The 26,392-nt window shown below is 32.7% G+C and overlaps 2 protein-coding genes across 6 annotated transcripts; one reads left to right on the plus strand and one right to left on the minus strand.

Annotated features, from left to right (window-relative positions):
- Window positions 1-5,185: 5,185 nt before the first annotated feature.
- Window positions 5,186-8,158, minus strand: LOC108335224 (cyclin-dependent kinase inhibitor 7). Of its 5 annotated transcripts, XR_008245819.1 has the most exons (6): window positions 7,540-8,158; window positions 7,321-7,376; window positions 6,853-7,023; window positions 6,628-6,699; window positions 6,362-6,436; window positions 5,186-5,510 (listed from the first exon to the last, which is right to left on the minus strand). XR_008245819.1 is itself a non-coding variant. In XM_017571193.2 (5 exons), the coding sequence occupies exons 1-4, from the start codon at window positions 7,789-7,791 to the stop codon at window positions 6,630-6,632; spliced, it is 549 nt and encodes a 182-aa protein (XP_017426682.1). In that variant the 5' UTR covers window positions 7,792-8,157; the 3' UTR covers window positions 5,186-6,436; window positions 6,628-6,629. The 5 variants fall into 5 exon arrangements, 2 of the variants coding, with proteins under 2 accessions (XP_017426682.1, XP_017426681.1); XR_001832712.2 differs by having other exon boundaries at window positions 6,362-6,699; window positions 7,540-8,146; XR_008245818.1 differs by having other exon boundaries at window positions 5,585-6,699; window positions 7,540-8,146.
- Window positions 8,159-15,709: 7,551 nt separating this feature from the next.
- Window positions 15,710-25,661, plus strand: LOC108334600 (methionine aminopeptidase 1D, chloroplastic/mitochondrial). Its single transcript, XM_017570468.2, has 10 exons — window positions 15,710-15,925; window positions 16,034-16,103; window positions 16,415-16,643; window positions 16,967-17,128; window positions 17,201-17,242; window positions 17,630-17,701; window positions 22,611-22,690; window positions 23,700-23,797; window positions 24,342-24,389; window positions 25,083-25,661. The coding sequence occupies exons 1-10, from the start codon at window positions 15,808-15,810 to the stop codon at window positions 25,226-25,228; spliced, it is 1,065 nt and encodes a 354-aa protein (XP_017425957.1). The 5' UTR covers window positions 15,710-15,807; the 3' UTR covers window positions 25,229-25,661.
- The last annotated feature ends 731 nt before the right edge of the window (window positions 25,662-26,392 follow it).

A 26,392-nucleotide genomic window follows, 5' to 3' on the forward strand; every position in this document is an offset into this window, starting at 1 on the left:
TATTATCTCTGACACTAAATGATAAGATTATAAATTGACATAATTTGGATTGAAGGCATTTTGTAATAGGTAAGAAATGTCACACTGTAGAAAGTGGGTGTGAAGAATAATCAAAGAGCATAAATGGTGAGTCAAAATTCCACGTGGGAGCAAAACTAAGAAGAAAAGAAGGAAGCAGAAGTTAAATGAAGTGAAGAATGAATAATACTACATAGATCTACTCTGCCACTTCCCTTCTTTTTTCAACAATACCTTAATCTTTATTAACAGCTTTTTCTTACAATATTTTGATAATACATTATATATCACTATTTTATTGATCATTTTAACAATTTTTTTAACAATTTTTTAATAATATACTATTTGTCATTGTTATTAGTCTGTATATTTAAAACAGAACCACGACAAAGTAAAAAAAAACATTTTCCTTCTTTAATACCCACGTCCTCCTGTTCCTCCCACCTACCACCATTCTCTTCATCACTCGTTCAACTCCCACAACCATATTCTGACACTAACATAAACATCATCACCCTCCTCCTCCTCTTCTTCTTCTTCATCTTCATCCTCTCCATCAACTTCATATTCTTCTCCTTATACTTTCACAGACACCACCCAATTCAATGCTGGTAGGGCCACCAAGCTTAACTCCTCTCTCTTTTCTATGATTCATCATTCTGGGTTTAATTTATTGCCACTTTCCTTTTTCACACTTTTACCTTCAATCTTTCTTTTAGCTTTACCATTTTAACCACACTTTGCGTCTTTACATCCATCGTACTTTCCTTCTCTTATTTCTTACATATGCCTCGTCCTTCCAAAACATATCTATTAAAGACTGTCTTTTGATCCATTCAACTCAAACATAATATATATTAACCATGCATTGTCTTCTCTCTCTCTATATACAATAATTGGATCCTATGTCATGAAACTCTAATCTCGCTCCCTTTTCATCGATATTATAAATAATAATGTCAATATAGTGTTGATGCCTATGTTATGCCTGAATTGCACCAAATATTATTACTTGAACGTGTTGTCTAGATTGTTATTGTAATGTATCCAGGTAGTCGACCGTTCGAGGGGAGTGTCATCCGCACCAACCGGTAATCCAGTGATCGCGAGCCAGGTAAGATGAATGTCATTAATGGCCAGTTAATATATTTAATGACCATATCAAAGACAACTATATGGTATTTATGAGTGATTGGTAGATTATATTGCACAAATATATTGTATTAATGAATAATTAATATAATTAACGGGCTGGACAATTATGAGGCCAATAAATACAATATTAATGTTCTGTTAAAATCATCTTATTCCAAATTACTATCAGAATACACAAGGGACAGTTTTTTCTGACTTGAGCGTCGAAATATTTTCTGCAGGATTACTCCTAGCTGGAAGAACAACTTAAATACTGGACGAACGGAATGACATAATGAAGATTATATCTGCAAGCAGAAGAAGGTAAGATTGAAAACGGATAACCTCGAATCTCAATTAAACCGAAAGACTTATGACATACCTTCTCTCAGCATAAATAAAAACACCGAGACAAAAGAAAATAATTAGTATTCGTGGATTTGTTGAAAAAGTAAATCAGTACTGCTACTAATTTGTGATGTGTTTTTTACGTGCATTGTACCTGAGGTTTCCAATTGTGTTGTTAATTATTGGTTAACACGAACTGCAAGTGTGGATAAGCAATGTTCTATTTCATCTGTGAATTACATTTTGCATCATCCGCTTGTCGTGACATGTGTCATATAAAAGAATATCTAGGGGGACCTACTGACACACACACACACACATATATATATATATATATATATATATATATATATATATATATATATATATATATATATATATATATATATACGAGAGAGAGAAAGAGGGGTTGTTGTATCTTTCATTAATTTGGATTGGGTTTCCTGTTACATATAGTCTCAAAAATTACATATGGGTCTCATTTCTAGTCAAAGGTTAAGTTTCGTGGGTACTATTTTATTTTGAAGAATTCGTAAATATATGTATGGTTTTTTATTTTTGAAGATAAAATCATCAAATAAGATAACGACCTTTTTAACAATGTTAAAGTTGTATTAGTCAAACACGATTTTTGCAAAGATTAATATAAATTAAGCTTAAAACAAAAGTCATTACAGAACTAGACGATTTTAATTAAAAGTAAATTTTATTGAACAACTTCGTTAAAAAATTTGTTAAACTAAAAGTCATACTAATACTTATTGACTTTTGTCTAAATATTACTTACACTAAAATAAAAATGTGTTTGGTAGAGGTGACTTCAATATAAAATAAATTAGTACCGAAGTCTTGCCATAGTTTGGCAACTTCTGCCTAAACTATTTTACATGAAAGTCCGTCCTATTTCATATTTATAACTTACTACAGTTTTATATATATTTTATTTTAACTTATAGAAGTCCTTGTTTTAATATTTGACTTCTTCTTTCTTTTTTGGCTTAAATGCTTATTTTGCCTTCATGTGAAGAGGTGAATTTATGTTATGAAAAATATATGAATAAGGTCTACAAAGAAAAAATAAGTTCAACAAATCATCAAAGAAAAAACTGAAGAAGAGAGAGAAAAAGCTGAACAGCAGAATAGAGAAGAGAAAAAATACGGCCACATCAGCATGGACTTAACACTGTTGCTGTCAACTTAACGGACAGAACCTTATTCATACACTTTTCATAACATAGGAACCCAATGTCTTCATTTTTTAAACCGATTACTAAACAAAAATTCACCCCATTAACATGAGGACGAAGTAAGCATTTAAACCATTTTTTTCTATTATCTATATCTTTTTAGATTTAAGTTTTTATGCTTTTAAAATTTTTAAACAAACATATAATTTAATTTTAAATTCTTTATTAATAATATAATTAATGATTTTTTTTTAATTTTTTTTATCTTTTTTTAAATTCTTATACAATCACATTTTTTTAACATATTCTTTATTTTGAAATATTTGTTAATAATTTAACTAATGAACTGTAAGTATTACTTTTCATTTATTTTAGTTTTTAGAATTTATGTTTTTTAATTTTATATGAAAATATTTTTTATTTTGAAAATTTTCATAGTTTTATTATGAAAATTATATTTACAAAATTAATTTATTTGAATGGATAAAAATTTATCTTTTTAATTTTAACTTACTAATCTAAGTATTAAGAAAATATTATTATATAACTTTAATAACATATAAAATTATTCATCAAATTATTAAAAAATGTGAAATTAAAATTTATATTATTAAATGTATGTAATAACACTTTTTAATGATTTCATTAATAAATTAAAATTAAAAGTACATATATTTATTTTTCTTAAGAAAATTGTAATATAATTTCAAAAATAAAATTATCTGAAATTTTTGAAATAAAAAATATTTTATATGAAATTTAAAAGAAAAAATCACAACAAATTTCAAAGATAAAAGAAATAAAAAAACATCATTTTAAATTCATAAATTATTTATCTACGGCTGTAGTGGGTTATTTAATGTATGGACGAGGCTGAAAACAAATTAATTAAATTATTAAAAATTAATTTAAAATAAAACTATGTATCAAAAATTTAGAAAATGTAAAAAGGTTAGGAAAAGAACGAAGAAAGAGAAGTCTTGCTTTTATACTGCGTCACTTCTACAGAAATAAAATAATAATAAAATGATGTAAGCATATTTTAATTTTAAATTTATTGTATCAATTTAATTAATTAAATTTTTTATCCCTTCTTAATTTTAAAATAATTACTTTTTTTATTGTTTTATAGAAGTTCTTATATGAATATACAAATTCCATTTTTTAAACTTTTTGATATACATTTTTTGTTTTAAAATTATTTTGACAATTTTATTAGGTAATTAAAATTAAAACATTAAAAAAATTCCATATTTTTAATAAATAATATTTTTATACAAGAAAAGTATAACAAATTTATAAAGTAAAAAAATTATAATTTATTTATTTATTTCATTAGTCATTGTTTAAAGAAATATATCTCAAAGTTGTTCTCACTTGCACGATATCAGTGCATATGTTGTTTAAAAACATAGCCATGCACGACTTCTATATTTTTATTTTTGAAAAACAAGTCATATATTAGTTTTAGGACTTTTGTAATTAATATTAATTGAAATTGCTCTTAACCGATACGAATTCAATATTTACACATACATCAATATAAATAAGAATTGGTATTGAAAAAAGAATTGAAAGTTGTAAAATTGATATATAAATAAGAAACTGGGAACATTATTAGAGAATCACATACCTAAAACCACGAAAGTCGGTATATCGCTACTCTCATGTCCTCCCAGTCAATCTCCATCACTAATCTCATTATTAACACCCCAACAAAATCAGTGGTGGCCTCACCTCTCACGCCAAGATCGACGCGAAAACACATCATGAAGAAAACTGTCCGGAAGAAATATATCACCACCTTTAGGCTTTGTTTACTTGGGGGAGAGAATTTGGGAAGAATGAATGAATGGATTTGAGATGAATTAAATATTGTTTATTTGAGTAGATTTAGAAGTAAATGAGAGTGGATTTATAAGTAAAGTTTATGAGAATTAGTGTATGATTTGATTGATGTAATAAAAAAAAAGGCTTTGAAAATCTTGTGCTAATATATTTACAAATAAAAGAAATAAGAAACTATTTTTTATATCCATTATAACTAGAACTGATATATAATTTTTTTTTATTATAAAAAGAATACCATGCCTATTTTTATATTGATTATAATTAGAATACATGTAAACTTTTTACTTTTTATACAAATTTTAGTTTCAATCCATATAAAATATTTTACAATATTTATAGTTCTGTCATCCCGGTTACTTTTTATATCAAATATATTGTAAACTATATAAAATTGTTACAAAATGTTATTTTTATATCAGTGATAGGTGGTTATGTGATTCTAAATTTTCATTTTAAGAGGTAAGAAATTGTCCGATAGAATGAAGACTTATTTACAACAAAATCGTCCGATAGAATGAAGACTTATTTACAACAAAATCGTCTTAAGGAGATAAACTTATTGACATTATCGAACCCATCTATTTAATTTTGAAAAATTATTGACCTAGATTGATAAATGTGTGTTTGGTTTCCACGTTGGGGGGAAGGAGAAAACAACACAGCAGTGTATTTATTATATGAGTGTGCACATGTTAACAGGGGTTAAAAGGGAGAATAAAGGGAAACGTCCCGATGGGAGATTTGAAAAGTTTGTAAGAATGAAGATCCTGTGTTGTCAAAGGATATCTGATTTTCTGATATTCTGATATCTCATCCGAAACACGGTGTTTGATTTGCAGGGCAATGATTATAACATAACGGAAAGCAGCAGTGGGAAGGCACATCACGGAATCCACAACCATGTAGTACTGTTGCACTATCTCAGCGCTTTAATAAGTGCCTACCTAGTACGACGTGACAAACACGGTCCTCCTGCGCAACATGGCAAAATAATTAATTAAAAATTGCAAAACCAAACGACGGCCGAATAAGGTCACACTACCTACCTCCCATCTCTACGTCCACTGTGGCTATGCAGCATCGGGACCACAAATTCTCAACCCAACAATACACCACTCTTCTGCTACCTCAACCCTTTCCTCTCATCTTCATCACCGCATTCCCGTTCTCATTCCTACTTCCTCTTCCTCTCTCCAATTAACTTCGCTTTCTTTCAAATGAATCCACTTTTGCCATGAATTCTAATGATTAAACAAAACTACCAAACTAACTAATGATGCGTGTGTCTCTCTTTATGGATTTCAAATTCTGATCAAGACCAGATACTTTCCGTTTTATGTATCTTGGTGGATAAGAAGAAGCGAGAATGGTAACGTGTGGAAACAACAATAAAAACAATATTCCAATTTTTACTCCCTTCCCTATATTTGTTGTACTTGTGAAAGTGTTTGCTGCAATTTCTCACATGGTGGGGCGGGGCGGGGATAATAAGATCATCTTTCTCATCCTCACTAACACGTGCCCGTAACTTACACCGCATGGTGCGTGTCTTTGCCCCCTCCCATGGCCTCCCCTCTTCCTACTACCAACTCCCACTCCTTTCATTTCCCCATTTTCGCTATAAGTCGGCTAATCTTCTTCCTTCTCATTTTTCTTTGTTTATTTTTTTCTTCAAAACAATATACAAAAAAATAGAAAAACTAGACACAATCATACAGTCACTGACTTCTGTGTACTCTATACTAAAAAGCGAAGTTTAAAAACACAAATGGACAGGGATTTTAGGGGAGCGCTTATAGGAAAAAAATGAGAGAAGTTGGAACCTGTAAAGGGAGCGTTAGTTCTGCACAAGCGAGCATTCAGCTGCTTCTCAGTATAAGGAACAAATGAATCTCAACCTGTTTACATTAACCACACTCAAATACAAAAAAGTTGTACACAAGAGAAAAGAGTCTTGTTTGGTGTAAATGATAATTAACATTGAAGAAACCAAAGACCTAGACCGGACTTAGCGATATTATAATTAAAGAGACCAAAATGGCATGTTCAAATTGATCGGAGTTTTTTTTTCTTATGGCGAGACCCACACCTTCATGGTTTCAACTGAACCCACTCATAACGTCCTTCCAGCGGCATATCCTTAACAACGTCATAATTGTACCTGCAAAATAAATTTTTAATTAAAATGGAATGACAGAGCTACATCATATACTAATTTTGGTGTCAAAAACTAAAACTAGAAAAAAAGGAAAAAATAAAAAAGAGTGAGAGAGAGAGAGAGAGTAAGAAGAAAATTCTAGCAATTATAACTTACTTATCTTGAAATCGTTTCTGAATGTCTTTCTCGGCGGTAACGAAGAATTCTTCCAGCTCCGACTCGGTTGGCATGGTTCGAGCCTTTGACGAGGCACGACAAGAAATCATCTCCACTGACTCTGTCTCCTCCGAATTTTCGAGAAGCTTGCCGGAACGATTCATCTCTTTCCTGCAATGTTCGGACACGAAAACTATTACGGTTCAGAATTATATATAGATAGAATAGAATGCGTAGTGCGCGAAAAAACACAAACACTCACACACGAGATAGAGAGAGAAGAAGAACGAGTTTGAGTTTTGAATTGAGGAAATTATTATGACTGTTGATACATTTTTTATGTCGTGCTGTTTTGAACTGAGGGGGCTTGATTATGGAGAAAAAATGGGTTGGAGGAAAAACGTCTGGATATGGAACTATAGCTGGAAGCAAATTCAAATTTAAATAAAATGAGTTTGATTAAAAGACCCTTCAATTTGTGCAGCACCATTGAACGTCGACGTTTCAACTCGCGCGCTCTCCACCTGTAAGGAAACGTTGAATGCGATGCATTAATTTAGGTGATAAAAAATGAGTGAATGAAAGGCTATACAGAGACTAAATTAGCGAAAGGAAGGAATTAAGAGGAGTGTTGAATCAGAAATTGTATGACAGACAGCAATAGATAAGAAATAATAAATTGGTTACCTCCAGATCTGAGAGTTTGATCATGTCCTCATCAAGGCTGGTGGATCCATTGTTGGAGCAGCAAGAGGCAGGAATTTCAGCGGAGGTAGGGCTGAGGCAGCGTAAAGTGGTTTTGGGAGACTTGGAGAATTTAGGTGGGTCTTGGTTGGTGTGGGTGATGGTCTTTCTCTTGGGAGTTGGTCGAGCTGAAGTGTCAGGTTCCATGGCTAATGCGGCTGGAGCGCGTGTCCTGACACCGACCTGAGCAAGCATTGATGTGCACTGTGAGTCCCTTTAAGTACTACAACTAATGTTGCGTCCTCTCGCGAGGTGATTCCTATTCAGGTGTTGGTGTGCGCGATGTTGCGTTGCGTTGTGTGGTTTTTTGGGGTTTAGTTTGGTAATGTAAGAGAGAGAGTGAGGGAATGAAGGAGGTGTGGCGTGAGTGAGCGTAGTAAGTTGGTGCGCGCGTGTAGTACGGAGACGACGAAATTGTGATAACGACGAAAGGGCTTCAACGGTTGGGATTAGGTAATTGCTTTTTCTTAGTGGTGCTGCTGGCAAGTGTGGTGGTGGCCTAGTTTCTGTTAACAATGACGGGGAATCTGACCGCGCCGTTATTCAAGTTTGTACCCTGCGCCCTTGGGTGGCCATATCCGCGTCTTACACCTCATGCTTCCAAACAGGAATAAGATTAAGACAGATGAAGGATGAGCTGGGATTACCCTCTAAATTACTCACTACAAACAAAGCAACGTTGATTTTGTAGTAAAAAATAAGAATCATGCGGTTCTAATGAAACCATCATCTGCGTTTCTTCCCAAAATTCCGTTTGGTGGAGAACCGTCTCAAGCAAAATAATTGTGTTATAAACCCAATTACGGATATATCCTTCCTATAAACAGTGAAACAAGAAAATGCCATTTAATACTCCCCACCACCATTATCTTGTTTGAGTGTCAAGTACACTGCCATTTGCGCTTTCTCCTCCTTCAACAATTCGTATGCATATTTTATATATATTTTTTATTTATTTATCTATTCTCCTCCTTGGCTTAGTCGTGAAGTACGTTTTGTGAGTGGTCACTGCTCCCTACTATGCTACACCAACTTATTATACCAAAATAAATAAATAAAATTCTTCTAGAAGAAAAAAAAAAACAAAAGTTCAATCTTTACTACATGTAGATATCCAAGTACATGTTCTCGGACACTAATTAAAAGATATTAAATAAAAGAATCTCAAGCAAGTTTTTGGATTAATATTCTCCGTCTGAGTCTTTGATCACACGACATTCTATCTTCATTTAATTTACTATATTTGTTTTTTCTTTAAACAATAAGTTGCAGAAACATGTATTGAGCTTGGTACTAATTCTACACTAGTACAGTTAAGGGATACGACAACGGTTATTTTCGCTAATAGGCCTCGGTTCCTGAACCGAGGCATATTCGGGCGAGGTAAAAAGCGGTGGACTTTATGCCTCGGTTTTTGAAACGGGACATATAATGATACGATTAGGCCTCGGTTCTAACAACCGAAATCGTTTCACTCCCTTTACTGCCTCGGTTGGAGGCTGAACCGAGGCAGTATGGTCCATTTTTTATTTTTTTTTTCTTCTTTAGCCACTCGTATCACGCCTCAAGCTTCTGTAAGCTTCTTGACAAAAATCATTTTGGTGCCTCAAGCTTCTCAGATTCAATTCAACAAATCAATCTCAGATTCAATTCAACAAATCAATCTCAATCTCAGATTCAATTCAAGCAATCAATTTAACAAGTAAAGTCAAATTCAATCTCAGATTCAATTCAAAACAAAAATAAAAGAAATCTGGAGAAAAACGCTTCTGGATTCGCCTCCGCAACCTCAATCGCCGCATCCGCCTCCGCCTCTGCCATCACCGCTGCCTCTGTCGCTTCTCCTCCTCCTCCGCCACATCCTTTGCATTCGCCTCCGCGCCCTCCGTGGCCTCCGCGCCCTCCGCGCCCTCCGCGCCCTCCGCGCCCTCCGCACCCTCCGCGCCCTCCGCATTCACCCCCGCAGCCTCCACATCTGCCTCCGCCACAAGGCCCCCATCCCCGCACCGTTCTTCTCCGATATTCTTCCTCCGCCGCCGCCGACTGCGCGATGCCTCTCCTTCCTCTTCATCGGGTGCTCTTTACGGAAACGGTGGCAGATCTGGGTGGTGTGGTGTGGTTTAGTTGTGGGAGGTTCGTGGGGGTAAGGAAGAAGCGCCTGGGGAGGGAGGCGAGAGCCAGGGGAGGCGAGAGCCAGGGGAGGGATGGCGAGGCGAGAGCCAGGGGAGTGAGAGATTGACGGAGGGAGAGAGCAACCGAGGAGGGAGAGGGAGGGAGAGTGAGGCAGAAAGAGTGAGAGGGAGGGAGAGTGAGGGAGAACGAGTGAGAGGGAGGGAGACTGAGGTAGCGAGAGCGAGGGAGATCTGGAAAATGAATAGGTCTCGGTTCTCTGCTGGCCCGAAGCCATACATACGTATAGGTCTCGGTTCTACACCTGACCGAGGCCTATAGTTCTTAAAAAAAAAAAATGAAATGATTATATACCTCGGTTTGCGTTTAAACCGAGGCATAAACACTATTCTACACTGGTTCTGAACGAACCGAAGCCATAGGCTCTGCACTTATTTCAAATTTCAGAAATTTCAGAGACTGTCAGGGGGTAGGTGAGCTTTTAGGCTTCGGTCATTACTTTAATCGAGGTAATATGACTTATATGTTTCGGTTGATTTTGAACCAAGGCGTATAAGTTTGATAGACTTCGGTTGCACCTAAACCGAGGCCTATAACGCGAGTTAAAAAGCAGTTTTTTTACTAGTGCTAGTTCTTCCTAATTCAAATCAATGCTACTTTTAACTCAGAACTAATTAATTTTTACTTTGACCATAATTTGATTCAACTTTTTACTGCTTGAAGCTAATTTGAGAAATAAAAAAATATTGTAGTTTAGCATTTTATTACTACTTCGTGTGTACTATATAATTAAGACTTTGTCATGAATACACCGCGTTTTGTTTCAATTCTATCAACCAACTTCGTAGTATGCTTGTCGGTATATAAAATATTTGTTGATAAATAAAATGTGGCCGCTATTGAGTAAATTCATACAATTAACCTACATTTGGCTAATTATCACACACACACACACACACACACATATATATATATATATATATATATATATATATATATATATATATATATATAATATTATTTGTTGATAAAAAAAAGATAAAAAAATACTTCTAATTTAATTTTTTGCCTCGATATTTTTGGGTTCCTTGTGTTGGGAGGGGATTTTGCTTCTTGATGTTAGTATTTCCTTTCGAATGCTACATTCTTAGTTGATGACAATAAATTTTGAAATGGTGACATACAAGAAATTATGGTAGGAGAAAAGAGCAAGGGGACATGACACACATGGTCATTTAATTTAATTTAGGACCATACGGATTTCTATGTGTGAGGTAAGTAATAGATATGAATGTAGGATGGAATATCAATGACCATCCACATACACGTGGGTCAGAAAGATCAATTGCAACTAAGTATACATACATCATCTATATATCACCATGTGCAAAACCAATTCAACCCAATTTAAAATTTGAAAATAGAATTAAAAAAAATCGTAAATACAAAATCTCAAAGTTCATAGTGCATTTACAGAAAATTGTGGTTTGATTTTATTACCTGTTTAAGAATTGGAAATATAGGATTCAATCTCACCATGTATTATATATATATATATATATTTTTAATTTTTTGTAGTTGTTACTCAAGTTCTTTGTGAGTGTTCTTCTAGGGCAGAATTCGCCGTTAAAAGTATTTTTCGATGATAGCTGTTGAAAAACTGCCGTAAAAAATGGTGGATGACATGTTTTAAATTAGCTCCAACTTTTTGACAATGTTTGACTTTGATCCATCGCTTTTTCCACTTTCACCTACAGTTAAAAAAATGGTTGTTTGGAATTGTTTTCGTACATAATGTAAAACTGGTTTTTTAATCTAACTGATTAATCTTTTTTTAAAATTATTAGGTTATTTTTTAAAAATGTATCTCTAAGGTCAAGTCATGTCGTGTAAATACGACTTTATTTTAAAAAGGTCATCATGTAAACGAAGGAGTTTGAAATATGAAAATGAAGTTGTCAAAAAAATAAGATGATTTTCATGCAAATTAAAATTCGTGATCAACTAATTTAATTAATGGTAATCAAAATAAATTGTCATATATTTTATAATGATTTTAGTTAATTTTTTTTAGTAGTTTAAATTTTGAATTGAATTCGTAATCTATGAAGTCGTTATTCAGACAATTTTTATGTAATTGATTATGAAGTTGTTAAAAGAAATATCCACTGCAGTTCAAAATTAATATAAATTAAATTATATTGAAACTGTCACATAAAATTCTGATTTCAGTTTAAAATTTAAGTACTCAACAAATTTTATAACAATTAGTCATAAAAATGACAATTTTTTTAATTAAATACAATTAACGTTAACTAAATTAAATGTTCAGGATACAAAATTTAATTTATACAAAAATTACGCAAAAATCGTCTGTTTTGGCAACTTATTTTTATTGTTCAAAATCATTCATAAACATGATGATTTCTTCAGAATTCTTTTTAAAAAAACTCAAATTAATAATTTTAAAAACAAATTAACTCGTTCTATTAAAAAAAAAACTACCCGTAGCAGTAGTGTCTTCTGCACTTTTCTCTTTGTGCCCAATGATGGCTCGTCCATTCGCTGCACACTCTGCTTCGATAGCCACCCCGAAGGTAAGGTTTTAAAATGATTAAATTATTTCAACCAATTCAAACTATTTGATTTGATTGCGTAGCTAATTTGAATAAAAGAAAGTATTGATTTAGATGACTTTTACTGGAAATTAAACCAAACAATCACAAATCCCTCAGTCCAGATCTACCTATATAGGACCTACATTTATGCTCATCCCAAATTTTATACAAAAATAGATAAAACTGCAGATATTAAAATGAAATGAAACATCTAATCAAAATGGAATAAGCTGATTTTTATATGACCATCAAACCGTGAACCGAAACCAAAATTAATGATCTGGTTATTAAAGTTTTGAGATTGCAAAAGTTCTTCAATTACTTTAAATTTTACTGGTTTTTATTCAAGATTTTTTTTCAACCGATACATTGACTAATATACACGTGTATAAGATATAGTACATAATTTAAATTTTTGTATACTTGTGTTTGAAATAAAAGGCTCTGAAAACCTATGCATTCTGCTGGTGAGTGGGGAACAGATGTTAACCCAAGGGAACAAAAAGGAATTTGTCCTTCCATCATCAGGTAATCATATTTTCCTCAAAAATCAAAGCAAACATTTTTTGTTTTGTTTCACGTATTCTTTATTTCTCCGAAAACTTCTGAATTGAATTATTTTTCATTTTAATTTCTAGAGCACTATCATTAATCTGGTTTGAAGTTGAAGCATGTGGAGTGTTTGGCTCCATGACATGCAAGGAACAATTACAAATCATAAGACGGCAATTTCCTGATAAAATGAATATTACTCGGTGACTACAGTTTATATGTGTGAGAAAATCTCTAATAAATTTAAAAATATGAATTTATTATTCAGTAATATTAAAAATTATTTGTTATGTCTATCGTTTGATAGAAAATTAATTAGAATGATTTTTTAATGAAAAAATTAGTATGTAATATAAGTTTTCAGTTATGAGAAAGGAAAAAACATCTAAAAAAAAATTCAAGAATTTATATGAGATTGTTTGATGGACGTAATATCTATACATCCAACTAAAAATCATTCTTAAAACAAGACACTGAAATTTATATTTCTTAATATTAAAAAACATTTTCTAAGTTTTAATAAATACCCAAGATTTATTTATGGTTTTTAAAAGTATTGATTGATTATCATACTTTCTTTTTTATATAGAATATTTGATTTTGTAGATATTGACGACTCATATGCATCGAAAGACGAAGGGTCAAGAGTTTTGGGAGCAATGATCATCATCGTTTTAAGTATTTATTACAAATGATCATGTTGACTAATAGTTAACAATTTTGGATGAAACAAATGTTTTTAGTTTAAAAATTTAACACGAGATTGAAAATTATTATTATTTAAAATTTTAATATAATTGATTTATTAAATTTTAAAATTAAATTAATATAATCATTATAATCTAATTAAATTAATTTTTGTACACGTAAACAAATTTCGAAACTATCAGTTGAATATTATTTTGTATATATTCACAATATAGTGTTATATGTTTATACTTATAAATGTTGTTTTAAAATTCGGATAGTTTATTAAACTTTGTAATAATAAAATGATAAAAGGTTTCTTCATCTTAAATTGTTTCTTGGTCTTTAAAGGAGTGTTGAAAATATTAAGAATATTGTAGAAACATGAACTTTAAATATTTATATATTTATTAGAAAAATAATTAGTGTTCGGATAGGGTGACTACTATGACATTGAAAAATCAAATTTTGTATAAATGATATGTTAGAATGTTTTCCAAGGTGCAACTTTTTATTCATAATAAGTTTCAGTTACGATGTTTAGAATTATTTATTCTTCTATTATTGTTTTTTTATATATATTACATGAATTTGGCCTCGTGTTTTTTTTTTAATTTCTTTCTTGTTGACTTGTAGTAAATTTCTATTTGTGATAAAAAATGATTGCCGTATAGTTACGATGTCAAAGATCGTATTGATACTTAGCATAGTTTTTTAAAAAGAGTATAAAAATCTTATTGTTGTACAGTGCGTGAACTTTTATACAGTTGCATGCAGACAAAAGCTCATTCAGGTTGGAAGTGCGCACTAATGAAGGCAGCTACGAACTTCAAAACTCAAAACCCGCACATCATGATCTTCATCTTTGGTCCCACATATCATATTTTCATGGATAAACTTTTCTTTAAATAAATAAATAAATAAATTCAATTGTCTTTTTTCATAAACAAAAATTATTTTTACTCGATTGTTCCAAACACACTTCTCCGGAAAATTGAGATTATTCTATTATAAGATCATATAGCCTTGTTTGGCACGTTCTACATTGAAAAGTTTGATTTCTCCTCTGAAATGTATCCTTCTGAGTTTTACTCTATGATCGATCTTATGTAACCTCCCACAGCACTTACAGAATATACCGTAAAGAAATCCTAAAGGAATATACTCAATTAGATTTTTGGTGCACGTAAGCGTTTACAAGTGTTAAACAGAGGTGAGATAAAGAGATCGAGAAAAGGATAGGGGCATCGGATTCCGAAAAGTGTGGCCATGAAAGGAAAGGAAGGAGAAAAGGACTTGTCGTTGTTGTATGGGCTTGGCCGCATTTTGAGCGGGGGACCTTAGTGAGAAAAGGAGAAAAGTTTTTGTTAACTCTCATACATTTCAAACTACCAACTGTTTAACCTTCACCACCCTGTCCTTTACTGCAATGTCTCTTTCCTCATTTCACTACCAGAATTCATGCAAACAGACCATACTCTCCGTTAAACCACTATATTCCGTTTCTCATTTCCAACTGCAATTTTCTATATTTATGAATAAAGTTTTAAAGTCTTACAGGTAAAAGTTAGGTAAAAGTACACAAAATAATAATAATAATAATAATAAATATTAATATTATTATTATCATCATTAAATAAAAGTAATAATAATAAATAATAATATATTAATTTCAAGAATAAAATAATATTCTTATATTTTAATTTACTAAAATTTTATTTTTAATAAATCACATCAAATTAAATCACTCACAAATTTTTATAAATTTTATTTTTAAATTCATTTGTTTTTACTTTTAAATTCTTTTAAAGAAACATACAAATTTTATCTTTAAATTGACAAAAGAACTCATAGAAGAAAACGAAGTTATAACAATAATGACGAAGATAACAGCGTACAAATAAAATATTTTATAGCCTGTTAATATAATGTTGTATTTAGTAATAACAGGGTGCAAGAAGAAAAAGCTATGCCTTTATGTGTTTTCTTTTTCCTACAGTTTCCTAAGGGGTGCAGGGCCTATTTGCCCTAAGGTTAAGGTAAGGCCCCATACGGAGACCCCAAAATGGTTGAGCCACGATATTTTTATTCTGGACAATCAAATACAATAAAATTAAGATGAAAAATGTGAAAAAGAAAATTCAAGGACCAAAAAACACATTGTAACGGATAACAAGAATGGAGTAAGAGGAGCAGCAGGGGAAGAAACTAGAAAGGAGGAAGAATGACGAGCGGCGTGTCACCGCAACTGCAAATGAGGTTGAAATCCTCTTTCATTGGAGATCGATTCTTACGGAGTTCAAGAAACCAACCACTTCCTCAACTATTCCGTTTCAACCCTGGTTCTCCCTTTTCCCTGACCTTCTGCTTCTTCTTCCATTTTCATTTTCATTTGGTTTCTAGGTTTATTATTTTTTATTTTAAACATCGCTGTGTATTTATTTTAACAGGAAACAAGCATGTTTCGATGCAGTTATCTCGAACGCTTTCTGGCCTGACCAATCTCTTTTTCAATAGAAGGTATCTGCGCGTGTACGCTTTCTGCAAAAGGAATGAACGCAACTGATGATGTTTGTGCTGTAGTATAATTCATATTGTTCAAGGATTCTAACCCTTCATCTCGTGCGTTGCTTATTTCATAACTTTACAGAACAGCTATTATGTTTTTCGATTACTGTTTCTGTTTGCTGTAGAATTTAAATAGTAATACCATTCAGAAGTTTATGCTAGTTAATTTATTGAACTCTTGGATGAAAGGATTTTTACATTTTGTGCAATTCATAATGCGTGCCTTTTGGTTATGAAGTTTTTGGTGATGACTGGCTTTGCAGAAATGTGGATGAAGTGCCTAACAGCAGTCGTAAACGACTGAGGCCTGGAAAAGTTTCTCCACGGCGACAGGTGCCGAAGCATATACCGAGGCCTCCTTATGTGAATTCTATGATTCCTGCAGGGCTTGTGAGTGGACCTCAAGTGCATGACAAGAAAGGAATAGAATGCATGAGAGCTTCTGGAAGGCTTGCAGCTCAGGTTCTTCAATATGCTGGCACCCTAGTCAAGGTGAGCTCCTTTCATTTTTTTGTCCATTGAATTGCACATTCTTTTATTCTACAGATCCTGCACAAAAGCTTGACCGTTTACTATGAAATATTTACGTAAAGAAAAAAATTATTAATACTTTTTGGATGATATATTGTCCTTTCCACTCCCTGGCCTTACTCTTTGCTTATATTATGAGGATTCTAAGTCCACATTACCAACGGAAGTTAGGAATGAAACATTGTCCCATAGAGAGTAGTATAACATAATCTACGAAATCATAATTTTGTATAATAATGCCTATTTTATGTTTTTATCTAAGAAAGTTGTACTTCTGTTGACAGCCAGGCATAACAACGGATGAAATTGACGAAGCAGTTCACCAAATGATAGTTGACAATGGTGCATACCCATCTCCTCTTGGCTATGGTAGTTTTCCAAAGAGTGTCTGCACATCTGTAAATGAATGCATCTGTCATGGAATACCAGATTCCCGCCCCCTTGAGGTCCTTTTGGGCAATTTTTTTCTTAGTTAAAATCCTGTGTTAAAAAATTGTTGACGCATTCTTTATTTGCAGGATGGTGATATAATCAACATTGATGTTACTGTTTATCTAAATGTAAGTTTTGTGTTTTTGTTTCCAGGGGGTGGGTTATGGGGCTGATTTTGCTTTTGTGAGATGGTGAGAATGGAATAGCTATAAAATTTCATTTGCTACTTGGCTTATTCCCATTACAATTTTCTTTTATTAAGCCATCTGGATGATATCATCAACATCTCTGTTTACTATGTTGATACCCTCGTACATAATTAGTTTCTTTAACTTAACTTTGTACTGTATCAATTTATGTGAAAATTTAAATTTGTGTTGCATCTCAATATTTGAGCTGTTGAGCATACTGCATTATCAGTTATTATGCCATTTGTTTTGCAATTACATCTTTTAATATATTTGTATATTTTAAGCTATAGCTTGGTGAATGAAATGTAAAGATTTGAATTGCAGGGCTATCACGGGGACACATCAGCAACTTTCTATTGTGGAAGTGTTGATGATGAGGCTAAGAAACTAGTTCAGGTACCGATTTGTTTTCATGCCATCAATCGCTGTGATTTGTTGCTTTTGTTCTTCAACTAGCATACACTCTTTGTAATCCTGAACTTTATTGTTTCAATCCGATTCTCAATGTAATGTACTTCTTTCATTGTTTCTTTGTTCCTATATTTTTTAAGTAGAATTTATGTTTTCTTTCCTACCAAGATTGAAAAAAGTTACACTATTGTATTTACTATTTTCTATGAATGGTATTGAATATAGTGAAAAATTATGTATGAGATTAATCTTCCTTGTGTAGAAAATACACATAGGGTATTGTATTTATAATAAAGGAAATATGAACTTCGCCCAAAATATAAATAAGAATAATAACAAAGTAACTCAAGATAAAAGGTAAGGATAAGTGTTGGAAGTTCCACATCGACTAGAGATAAGGCCAATTTATAATATATAAGTGGATGCAAACCTCACATTTCAAGCCGGTTTTGTGGGGTTGAGTTAGGCTTAATCTTAACATGGTATCAGAGCTATTGTGGGACTTCCAACAATAAGATATATAATAATTTAATATATCTAAAACTTGTCTTTTAAGCTAGTACACACAAATTGTATGTACCAAGGTTGTTAAAAATATAATCAATTCTCTGTCATCGTGAAAACTTAGTGAAAATATTTGCTAATGGATCACTTGAGTTAACGAACTCAGTCTTGATGTCTCCAAATACAGTCTTCTTTCAAATAAAATGACCGTTAATCTCAATGTGTTTGATCCTCTCATGAAAGGCAGGATTAGAACTAATATGAAGAGCAATCGGATTGTCACATACAAGTGTCATTTGAGTGACATCTCCAAATTGTAACTCTCTAAGCAATTGTTTAAGTTAAACAAGCTCACAAGTGGTTGAGGCCATAATTTTATATTTGTTTTGTATTACATCTAAATAGTGGTGGTGGACAAGGCACAACTGGAAGACCCCAAATAAAAGGAATATTGACTGTTCTAGGAATATTGACGGTATTAGATGGAGACATATTAGAAGAAGAATGAACTTTAAAGTAAATAGATGATTCATTGAAGGTGACATTTGGAGAAACAAAATAACGATTAAGAGAAAGATAAAAACACTTATATCATTTTTGTGATCTAGTAAATCCTAAAAAGAACACATTTGTGTGATCGAGGAGATAACTTATCAAGACCAAGACTAAAATTATGAACAAAACATGTAGACCCAAAAACTTTTAGAGGTAAGAGACGAAGAGGTTCATGAGAAAATAAAATAGAATGAAGTATTTTATTATCTAAAAGCGAAGAGGATATGCGATTAATAAGATAACATACACTAAGAATAGCATCACCCTAAAAATCTTGAGGAACCTTACCATGAATTAAAAGAGTGCAAGTTGTTTCAATAAGATGTCTATGCGCTCAACCACCCCATTTTGTTGAGGTGTATAAGCACATGAAGTTTGATGGAGAATGCCATGAGAAGCCATAAATTGTTTAAAAGAATGGGAAAAATATTCGTGACCATGATCACTTTGCAAAGTTCGAATAGAAACACCAAACATAGTTTTAATTTCATTAAAAGCGAAGAGGATATGCGATTAATAAGATAACATACACTAAGAATAGCATCACCCTAAAAATCTTGAGGAACCTTACCATGAATTAAAAGAGTGCAAGTTGTTTCAATAAGATGTCTATGCGCTCAACCACCCCATTTTGTTGAGGTGTATAAGCACATGAAGTTTGATGGAGAATGCCATGAGAAGCCATAAATTGTTTAAAAGAATGGGAAAAATATTCGTGACCATGATCACTTTGCAAAGTTCGAATAGAAACACCAAACATAGTTTTAATTTCATTAAAAAAATATTGGAATATTTAAATAATATAGAACGATCATTAAAAACAACCAAGTACATTCAGAATAATTATCAATAAAAGTAACAAAATATTGAAAACTTAAATAAGAGTTAACACGACTAGGTCCCAAAATGTTAGAGTGAACTAAGGCAAAAGAGGACGAAGCACGTTGGGAGACACTACAAGAAAAGGAACTGCAATTATGCTTTGCTTAATTGACACGACTCACACCAAACTAGATAACTTGAATAAGTCGGGAACAAATTGTTGCAATTTGACAAGATAGGAATGACCTAACTGAGCATGAATAAGAGATGAAGACCAAGGTTATCAAACTCGCGAGTTAACTCGTTAACTCGTCCGAGTTTACGTTTTCAGCCATGGTTGCCGAGTTAACTCGGTACCAAACTCGTTTTTGGACTGAACTCGGTAGAATCGGACATGGACTCGCTGGAATCGTTCGGAATCGCGATTGCACAGCGATTTAGCGAGTTTGAAAAAAGCTGAAACGAAGAAAAGAATGATCGTTTTGTTTAGGGTTTAAAACCTGATTTTCACTCCACCACTGTTTAGCGTTTCGTCCCCGTCGTCCGCCTGGTTTTCACTCCACCACTGATCTTCGTCCGCTCGTCCGCTCGTCCGCTCGTTTCGTCCCCGTCGTCCGCTCGTGATCGCGCTTGGTCCGGTTGCAGATCGTGGTCGTCGTCGCTCATTCAGTCGCCGTGCGTGGTCGCGTTTCGTCCCCCGCCGTCATCGCCGCCATCCTCGCCGCCATCCTCACCGCCTTCCTCGCGTCGCAACTTCTGGTCTGCTCTTCTTCTTCCAGCCGCTGGTGGTGGGTGACGTTTTGTCATTCTAAAATTATAACCCGTGAGTTACGTTTTTCAGTTTTATTAGGAAATGAATTTTTTATTCTTTTAGACTAAATATAGTGGGCACTGCACTGCTATATGGCTTTCGGGTAGTTTCTCGTGACTCCCTTGAAAACATTAGAGGGGAGAAATATAGTGGGGGGCACTGCACCACTTTACAACATCATTAGAGGGGAGACGGCACTGCACTGCTACGCAAGTTTTTATTTCATTTTTAAACTTTTGCACATTTTATTTTTTATATTTGTAGTGAAAAAGCTTACCTCACTATGTCGGGAAACGCATCAAATTCAGGAAAAGTTAATCCAAGTGTATCTTCATCAGTTAGTAGAAGTAGAAGTAAAAATTCAGGAGAAGTTATTTTTTTCATACAAAGTAAACTCTTACGAGTTTACGAGTCGAGTTTACTGGACTCTCACGAGTTTACGTAAACTCTCGAGTTTGACAACCTTGATGAAGACTCTATAAGTGCGCCAACATGTGTAAAAGGCGGAGATGATAAAGATAATGAGACTTACATCTGATACCAATCACTTGTCTTGAACTCCGGTCCTGTAAACAAACATGATGTTTGGTAAAAGAAATAACACAATCAAGAGAAAAAGTTAGACGACTAATGGATAATAAACTAAAAGGAGACTTAGGGATATATAGAACATTATAAACGGATAAAAAAGGAAAAAGGTTGACAATCCCAATACCATAAGCTAAAGCCTTAGCTCCATCAGTCATTGTAACAAAAGGTAAATTATCGAGAGAGGATAAAAGAGGGAAACAAAGATTTGTTACTAGTAATGTGATATGTAACTCCTGAGTCAAGAACCCAAGGACTAAAAGAAGAAGACTGAATTAGACCAACAAATGATGTACCTGTGTGTGCTACATAAACAATGGAACTATAAGGTTGTTGATCCTCATACCATTTGAGAAAGTTAATAATAATAACAAATTTGTCGATGATATCAGATGAAGGAGGATCCAAAAGAGGTGATTGGGAGGGAGGATCAATCTGAACGAGAGAGAGAAACTCTAAAAATCCAAGTTTCTCCAATTAAGGCAACTAGGCAAAATCCAAAGAGAGGAGACCAGGGTGATTGGAGCCGGAGAAGATTGTGCACATGTCACCATGCACGGCTAGAAAAGACGGTGTCTGCGAACTTCAACCAGCATATGTGGGAGCACGTTTGGACTCCAATGGCGGCGATCTCGATAGCATGGTAGTCGCCTGGCTGAGACGAGCGGCATAAGTTTGGTGGGCCCATAACCCTAGGTCCTAGGATCGGAATTTGCATCTGATGCCATATTAAATATAAGGAAAAACTATGTATGAGATTATTTTCTCTTATGTAGAAAATACACATAAGATTCTATATTTATAATAAACCCAAAATACAAATAAAGAATAAGAACAAAATATACAAGATAAACTAATATATCTAACAAATGACATGTGAGTTGTGACAAACAACAAAGGCCGAAGCTTGCATGTTTCGATTCTGGTGTTTCTGGGTTAGGTAGGAAACTGGAATTTCAATTTTTAATTCTAAACTGGTTCGCCTGGAATGCTTACTGTTTCCTGCTTTGGTTTTCATTGTATAAAAGAAAGGACTGACTGTGAAGTGGTCCGATTTCATTAGGCACAGATAACTGGTGAAATAATGTTAAGTTTTGCTTTACAACTCTGTAATATTAGCAGAGAAAGAGAGCTACTTTACTGGATTTGAGGACATTGCATGTGTTACCATAGCAGAGCAGTAACCATAGGTACAAAGATGTAAAGCTGTATGTTAGATTATCCCACGGTATTAAATTTTTCATATTATTGAAGATGCAAATTATCCAGTAGAATGTACTCTATTAACTCAAATAGTATTATCTTTCGATGTTATTGATAAGGAAGACTCTCCCTATTATTTGTTTATTGCTTTGAATTGTCTAATCACTTAATGACATGCCACTTATTTATTCTTATAAGTGGTATTTTCCCATAATATTATTTATCTACTATTATGAATTTTGTTTATACTTTTCTTTTTTCAACGTATTTTGTTATGCTTCTAGTTGAGTAGTGTTCTAGAAGTCTCTTATGTGTCTTTGATTTTGTGAAGTGTTTTATTTTGTTCTTGAGAATTGCGACATTGTCCTCGTCATGTTTTTGCTTGATCGGATTGTTTGTATGTTAATACAGATAACTAAAGAATGCTTAGATAAAGCAATATCAATATGTGCACCGGGAGTGGAATTCAAGACAATTGGCAAGACAATTCAGTAAGATGCCACCCCCTTTTCCATTTGTTCTTTCTCTTGTTCCCTTATTTTCCCTATACCGCAGAAAGCCAGAAATCTTTGGGCAATAAGATTCGATGTAATAAAATAGTTATTGCATAGCTTTAGACTCGTGACCCTTATTTTTTATTTTTTATTTTAATTTAACGTGTCAAGAATAATTTTGGTTCCCAAAAGCCACTTTTCCACTTAGTTTAACGAAATTAGGTGATAATCTAATAAACTGGAAGGTAAAAGTTGAGCTAGCTCTGATTGAATTTGAAGTATTTGGTGAAATTAGTTGAAATAAGGTGATATATGTAAAACATATAAAAGGACTTATTTATGTTTTTTGTGTAAATTCTACTTTGTTTTGTAGAAAAAACAATATAGGTAATTTAGTTTTATTTTTTTTATTACATGTATTTGCTAAAATTAGTTGAAGTAGGTGATTTACGTAAAACGATATAGAATTACTTTTTTATGATTTTTGTATAAATTCTACTTGTTTCGTAGAAAAACAATTTAGGTAATAGAGTTTTATATTTTTTTTTACTTTATTTTTTTTACTTTATTTTTATATTTTGTATGACTTTATTTTTATATTTTTTTTTATTGATTTTAAGTTTTTAAGATCGAATAGCTAGTTTAATAAAACAGTTAGAGCGTAACATAGAAATCATTAAAAATATGATCCAATGGGAAATACATTTAAATAGTAAGGGTAGAATCAGAAAAAGTTGCAAGATGAGCTATAAATGAATTTAGTTCGTGTCTTCTTGTGACATCTTTTATATCTCTGATAGAAAACGAGAAGCTGGCAGGAGTTTACTTCCTCCATGAATGGTTCCCTCAAGCTATATCCACCTTGAACTGCTCCTTCATTAAGCAGTATCTAAGCTATTACCTGATTTATATTAATTTGAACTAGTATTTGACAATTGTAACTCAGAAAAGTTTATTCTCAATTATATAATGATTCATAATTTACGTCTTCTCCTTTCCTTTTTAGTGATCATGCAGATAAATATCGTTATGGTGTTGTCAGAGAGTTTGTTGGCCATGGAGTTGGACGTGTTTTTCATGCCGATCCAGTTGTTCTTCATTTTAGTAATTAACTTTATTTGTATACTTTTTTCATTATTAGCTCCACGTAGATGCTACAAAGCAACAAACCTGTGGTTAGTTTTGTGAATCTCATTTCGGCTTAAGGAATATTGAAGTCAATTTGTGTCCATTAATCTGAAAAGTGATTATCATTAATTATTGAGAACTTAAGTTTAGATTTTGGATTTATCAAATTATATTGTGTATTGATTAATGAATTGAATAGGTCAGAAGTTAATTTTTTTCTTCAAAAAAGTTTGTTGTAAACAATATAATTAATAAAACATATTTTATGTTCTTGTTGCTCCCTTTCTGTAAAACAATATGCCAAAACAGAAGGTCCATGTTAACTTTCACTTGACTTCCGTTACTGTTTGCAAATATTACCTAAATTACCTGTTCAGTTTTGAGCTACTAGTTTGTTAATGACCCATTAGTGTTTCGAAGGTTTTTTTATTGCAACCCTATTTTTTATATTTAAAATGTTTAATATTTCTGTCAGCTTACCTATTATTGGTTTCTGTAACAATTACTGTTATTTCTGCAGGAAACAATGAAAGTGGACGAATGGTGCTGAATCAAACGTTTACAATTGGTAATTTTATTTTGTACAATATGGAATGCTATCGACTTTTGTGTTTTGTTGTTTGAGGAATTATAAACTGTGTATGCCTTCGACCCTTTGATTATGTTGCGTGGAATGGCTTCTAGTATCCCTTCTGAATACGTTAGTGCAACATTTAAAAAAATTATGGACATGGAGTATAAAAAAACTCAACTTGTAGACAATGATGAAAATGACTGCAGTTAAAGCACTTCTTTCCAGCTTACTCACATTATAGGACGAGGGGAATGAAATTGTTGACCTAAAGTGACATTGGAGCTCACTAACAGTCCACTTCCAATCCCAGATTTGCTTGTTTGAATTTATTTATAAAAACTTTCTCGCTTTAGTTTCTTTAGAATTTGGTTTTTAATTTATGTGAAAATTAATTTTATTTTCCTGCAAGTGTTTGATGAAAATTTACGTTAACATGGCCCAAGTTTCTTGAGATAGGTTTTGTTACAGAAAAAATGTATTTTGACAACCACCTTGATATACAATTATATTACAACTTCTTTTAATAACAAAAATATGTTGAAATTTTAATTAAAATATAAACTAAATTATTCAAATAGAAAATAATAAAAATGATTGTAAATTGGTGGTATAAAGTTGTGTGGTTGTGAACTATCATCATTCTTTTGTTATGTGGTAACTCTTTTGTGTATGTGGTAAAATTTACAGAACCAATGCTGACTATTGGCAGCATCAATCCTGTGAAGTGGAATGACGACTGGACAGTCGTAACGGCAGATGGAAGCCTTTCAGCACAGTTTGAGCACACCATTCTCATTACCCCTGACGGGGCTGAGATTATGACTCAATGCTGACAGATACAACATTTTATAATTCTGGATAAACCACATGGAGAAACTTCATTATTTAGATGCAATTGATTTAATTCCTTCTAGTCCCAGATCAATTCTTTTTTGCTGGAACTTACCAGGGATGGTGACGAGGAGAGGAACCACTTTCATTTAGTGAAATGAGATGGTGGTGCTCTTGGAAAAGCTTATACAAAATGGATTGTTCAGTGGCTGTAGGTCTAGATGCTAGGGTTTCATGGGTTATGTGCAGGCAAGAAGATAAACTATTAAAAGATCCTTGTTGAAATGAGGCCAGCATGCATAAAGCAGCTGGCAGAGGTTCACACGAATCTCGACAATCACCAGTTGAGAGTGGGTTTGGTTGAGCCAAATTTGGTTTGACGACTTTAAGAAAAGCTTAATGATAATGAGGTTAACAAGCTATTAAATTCTGTAACATGGGGAGATAATTTTACGAAGACATTTATTTTCGTTGCATTTTTTTTAAACATTGAGAACTATTGCAAACATTGACTCAATATTTTAAAATTTTCAACTGCCTTTAAGGAAGTATTCACAAGCATAGCTATGAAGCATAAATATCCACAAAACTTGAGCGTTTAAAAATTAAAACTGTTGTGTGTGGGAGTGGATAAGTTTATGGTGTCGTTTTTATTTTTGTACAACTGCCACTAATTCGGCTTAAATATAAAGACTGCTTTATGAAAATTGAAACTAGAAGTTGGACAAAAGTGAGCAGCGGTCTCACCGTGGTAAGAAAATAGCACATGAATTTAGCAGTACTTGTTTTATTTAACATTAAAACGTATGTTATATGTTTTAATTTAGCAGAAAAAAGATGTGGCACTAAAGATGACAGGGAGTTGCCATTTCTACAAGTACTTCAAGAAAAAATGCTACATATGTTATAAGTTAAAAACTAATTTATACATAAATCAAAAATCATATTTTCAAAAAATCCTATAAATAAACTTATTTTATATAAATTTTAATTTATTTTTCTTTTTTATTTTTTGTCATAGAAGTAAGTGTTAAGAAGTTTCTCCAACTAAAGTATGCAGGTTGCAACAATCTCCTGTGAAGATATGTAAAATATTTTTTTACAATCTCCTGTCAACTATTTTTTTTTTTAAAATAAATTCAAGCGAACAAATAAAATAGTGATAC

Source organism: Vigna angularis, chromosome 10 (assembly GCF_016808095.1).
Source record: "Vigna angularis cultivar LongXiaoDou No.4 chromosome 10, ASM1680809v1, whole genome shotgun sequence".
In the NCBI taxonomy this organism is placed as follows: Eukaryota; Viridiplantae; Streptophyta; class Magnoliopsida; order Fabales; family Fabaceae; genus Vigna; species Vigna angularis.

Bases quoted from the DNA above. Each gene is read 5' to 3' on its own strand.
- LOC108335224 (XM_017571193.2), bottom strand. From the start codon at position 7,791: ATGCTTGCTCAGGTCGGTGTCAGGACACGCGCTCCAGCCGCATTAGCC. The intron at 7,024-7,320 runs GTCTTTTAATCA...CGAACATTGCAG, and splicing joins GGTGCTGCACAAATTGAAGG to GAAAGAGATGAATCGTTCCG. The intron at 6,700-6,852 runs GTAAGTTATAAT...TTTATTTTGCAG, and splicing joins CAGAAACGATTTCAAGATAA to GTACAATTATGACGTTGTTA.
- LOC108334600 (XM_017570468.2), top strand. From the start codon at position 15,808: ATGACGAGCGGCGTGTCACCGCAACTGCAAATGAGGTTGAAATCCTCT. The intron at 16,104-16,414 runs GTATCTGCGCGT...CTGGCTTTGCAG, and splicing joins AATCTCTTTTTCAATAGAAG to AAATGTGGATGAAGTGCCTA. The intron at 17,243-17,629 runs GTAAGTTTTGTG...TTTGAATTGCAG, and splicing joins ATGTTACTGTTTATCTAAAT to GGCTATCACGGGGACACATC.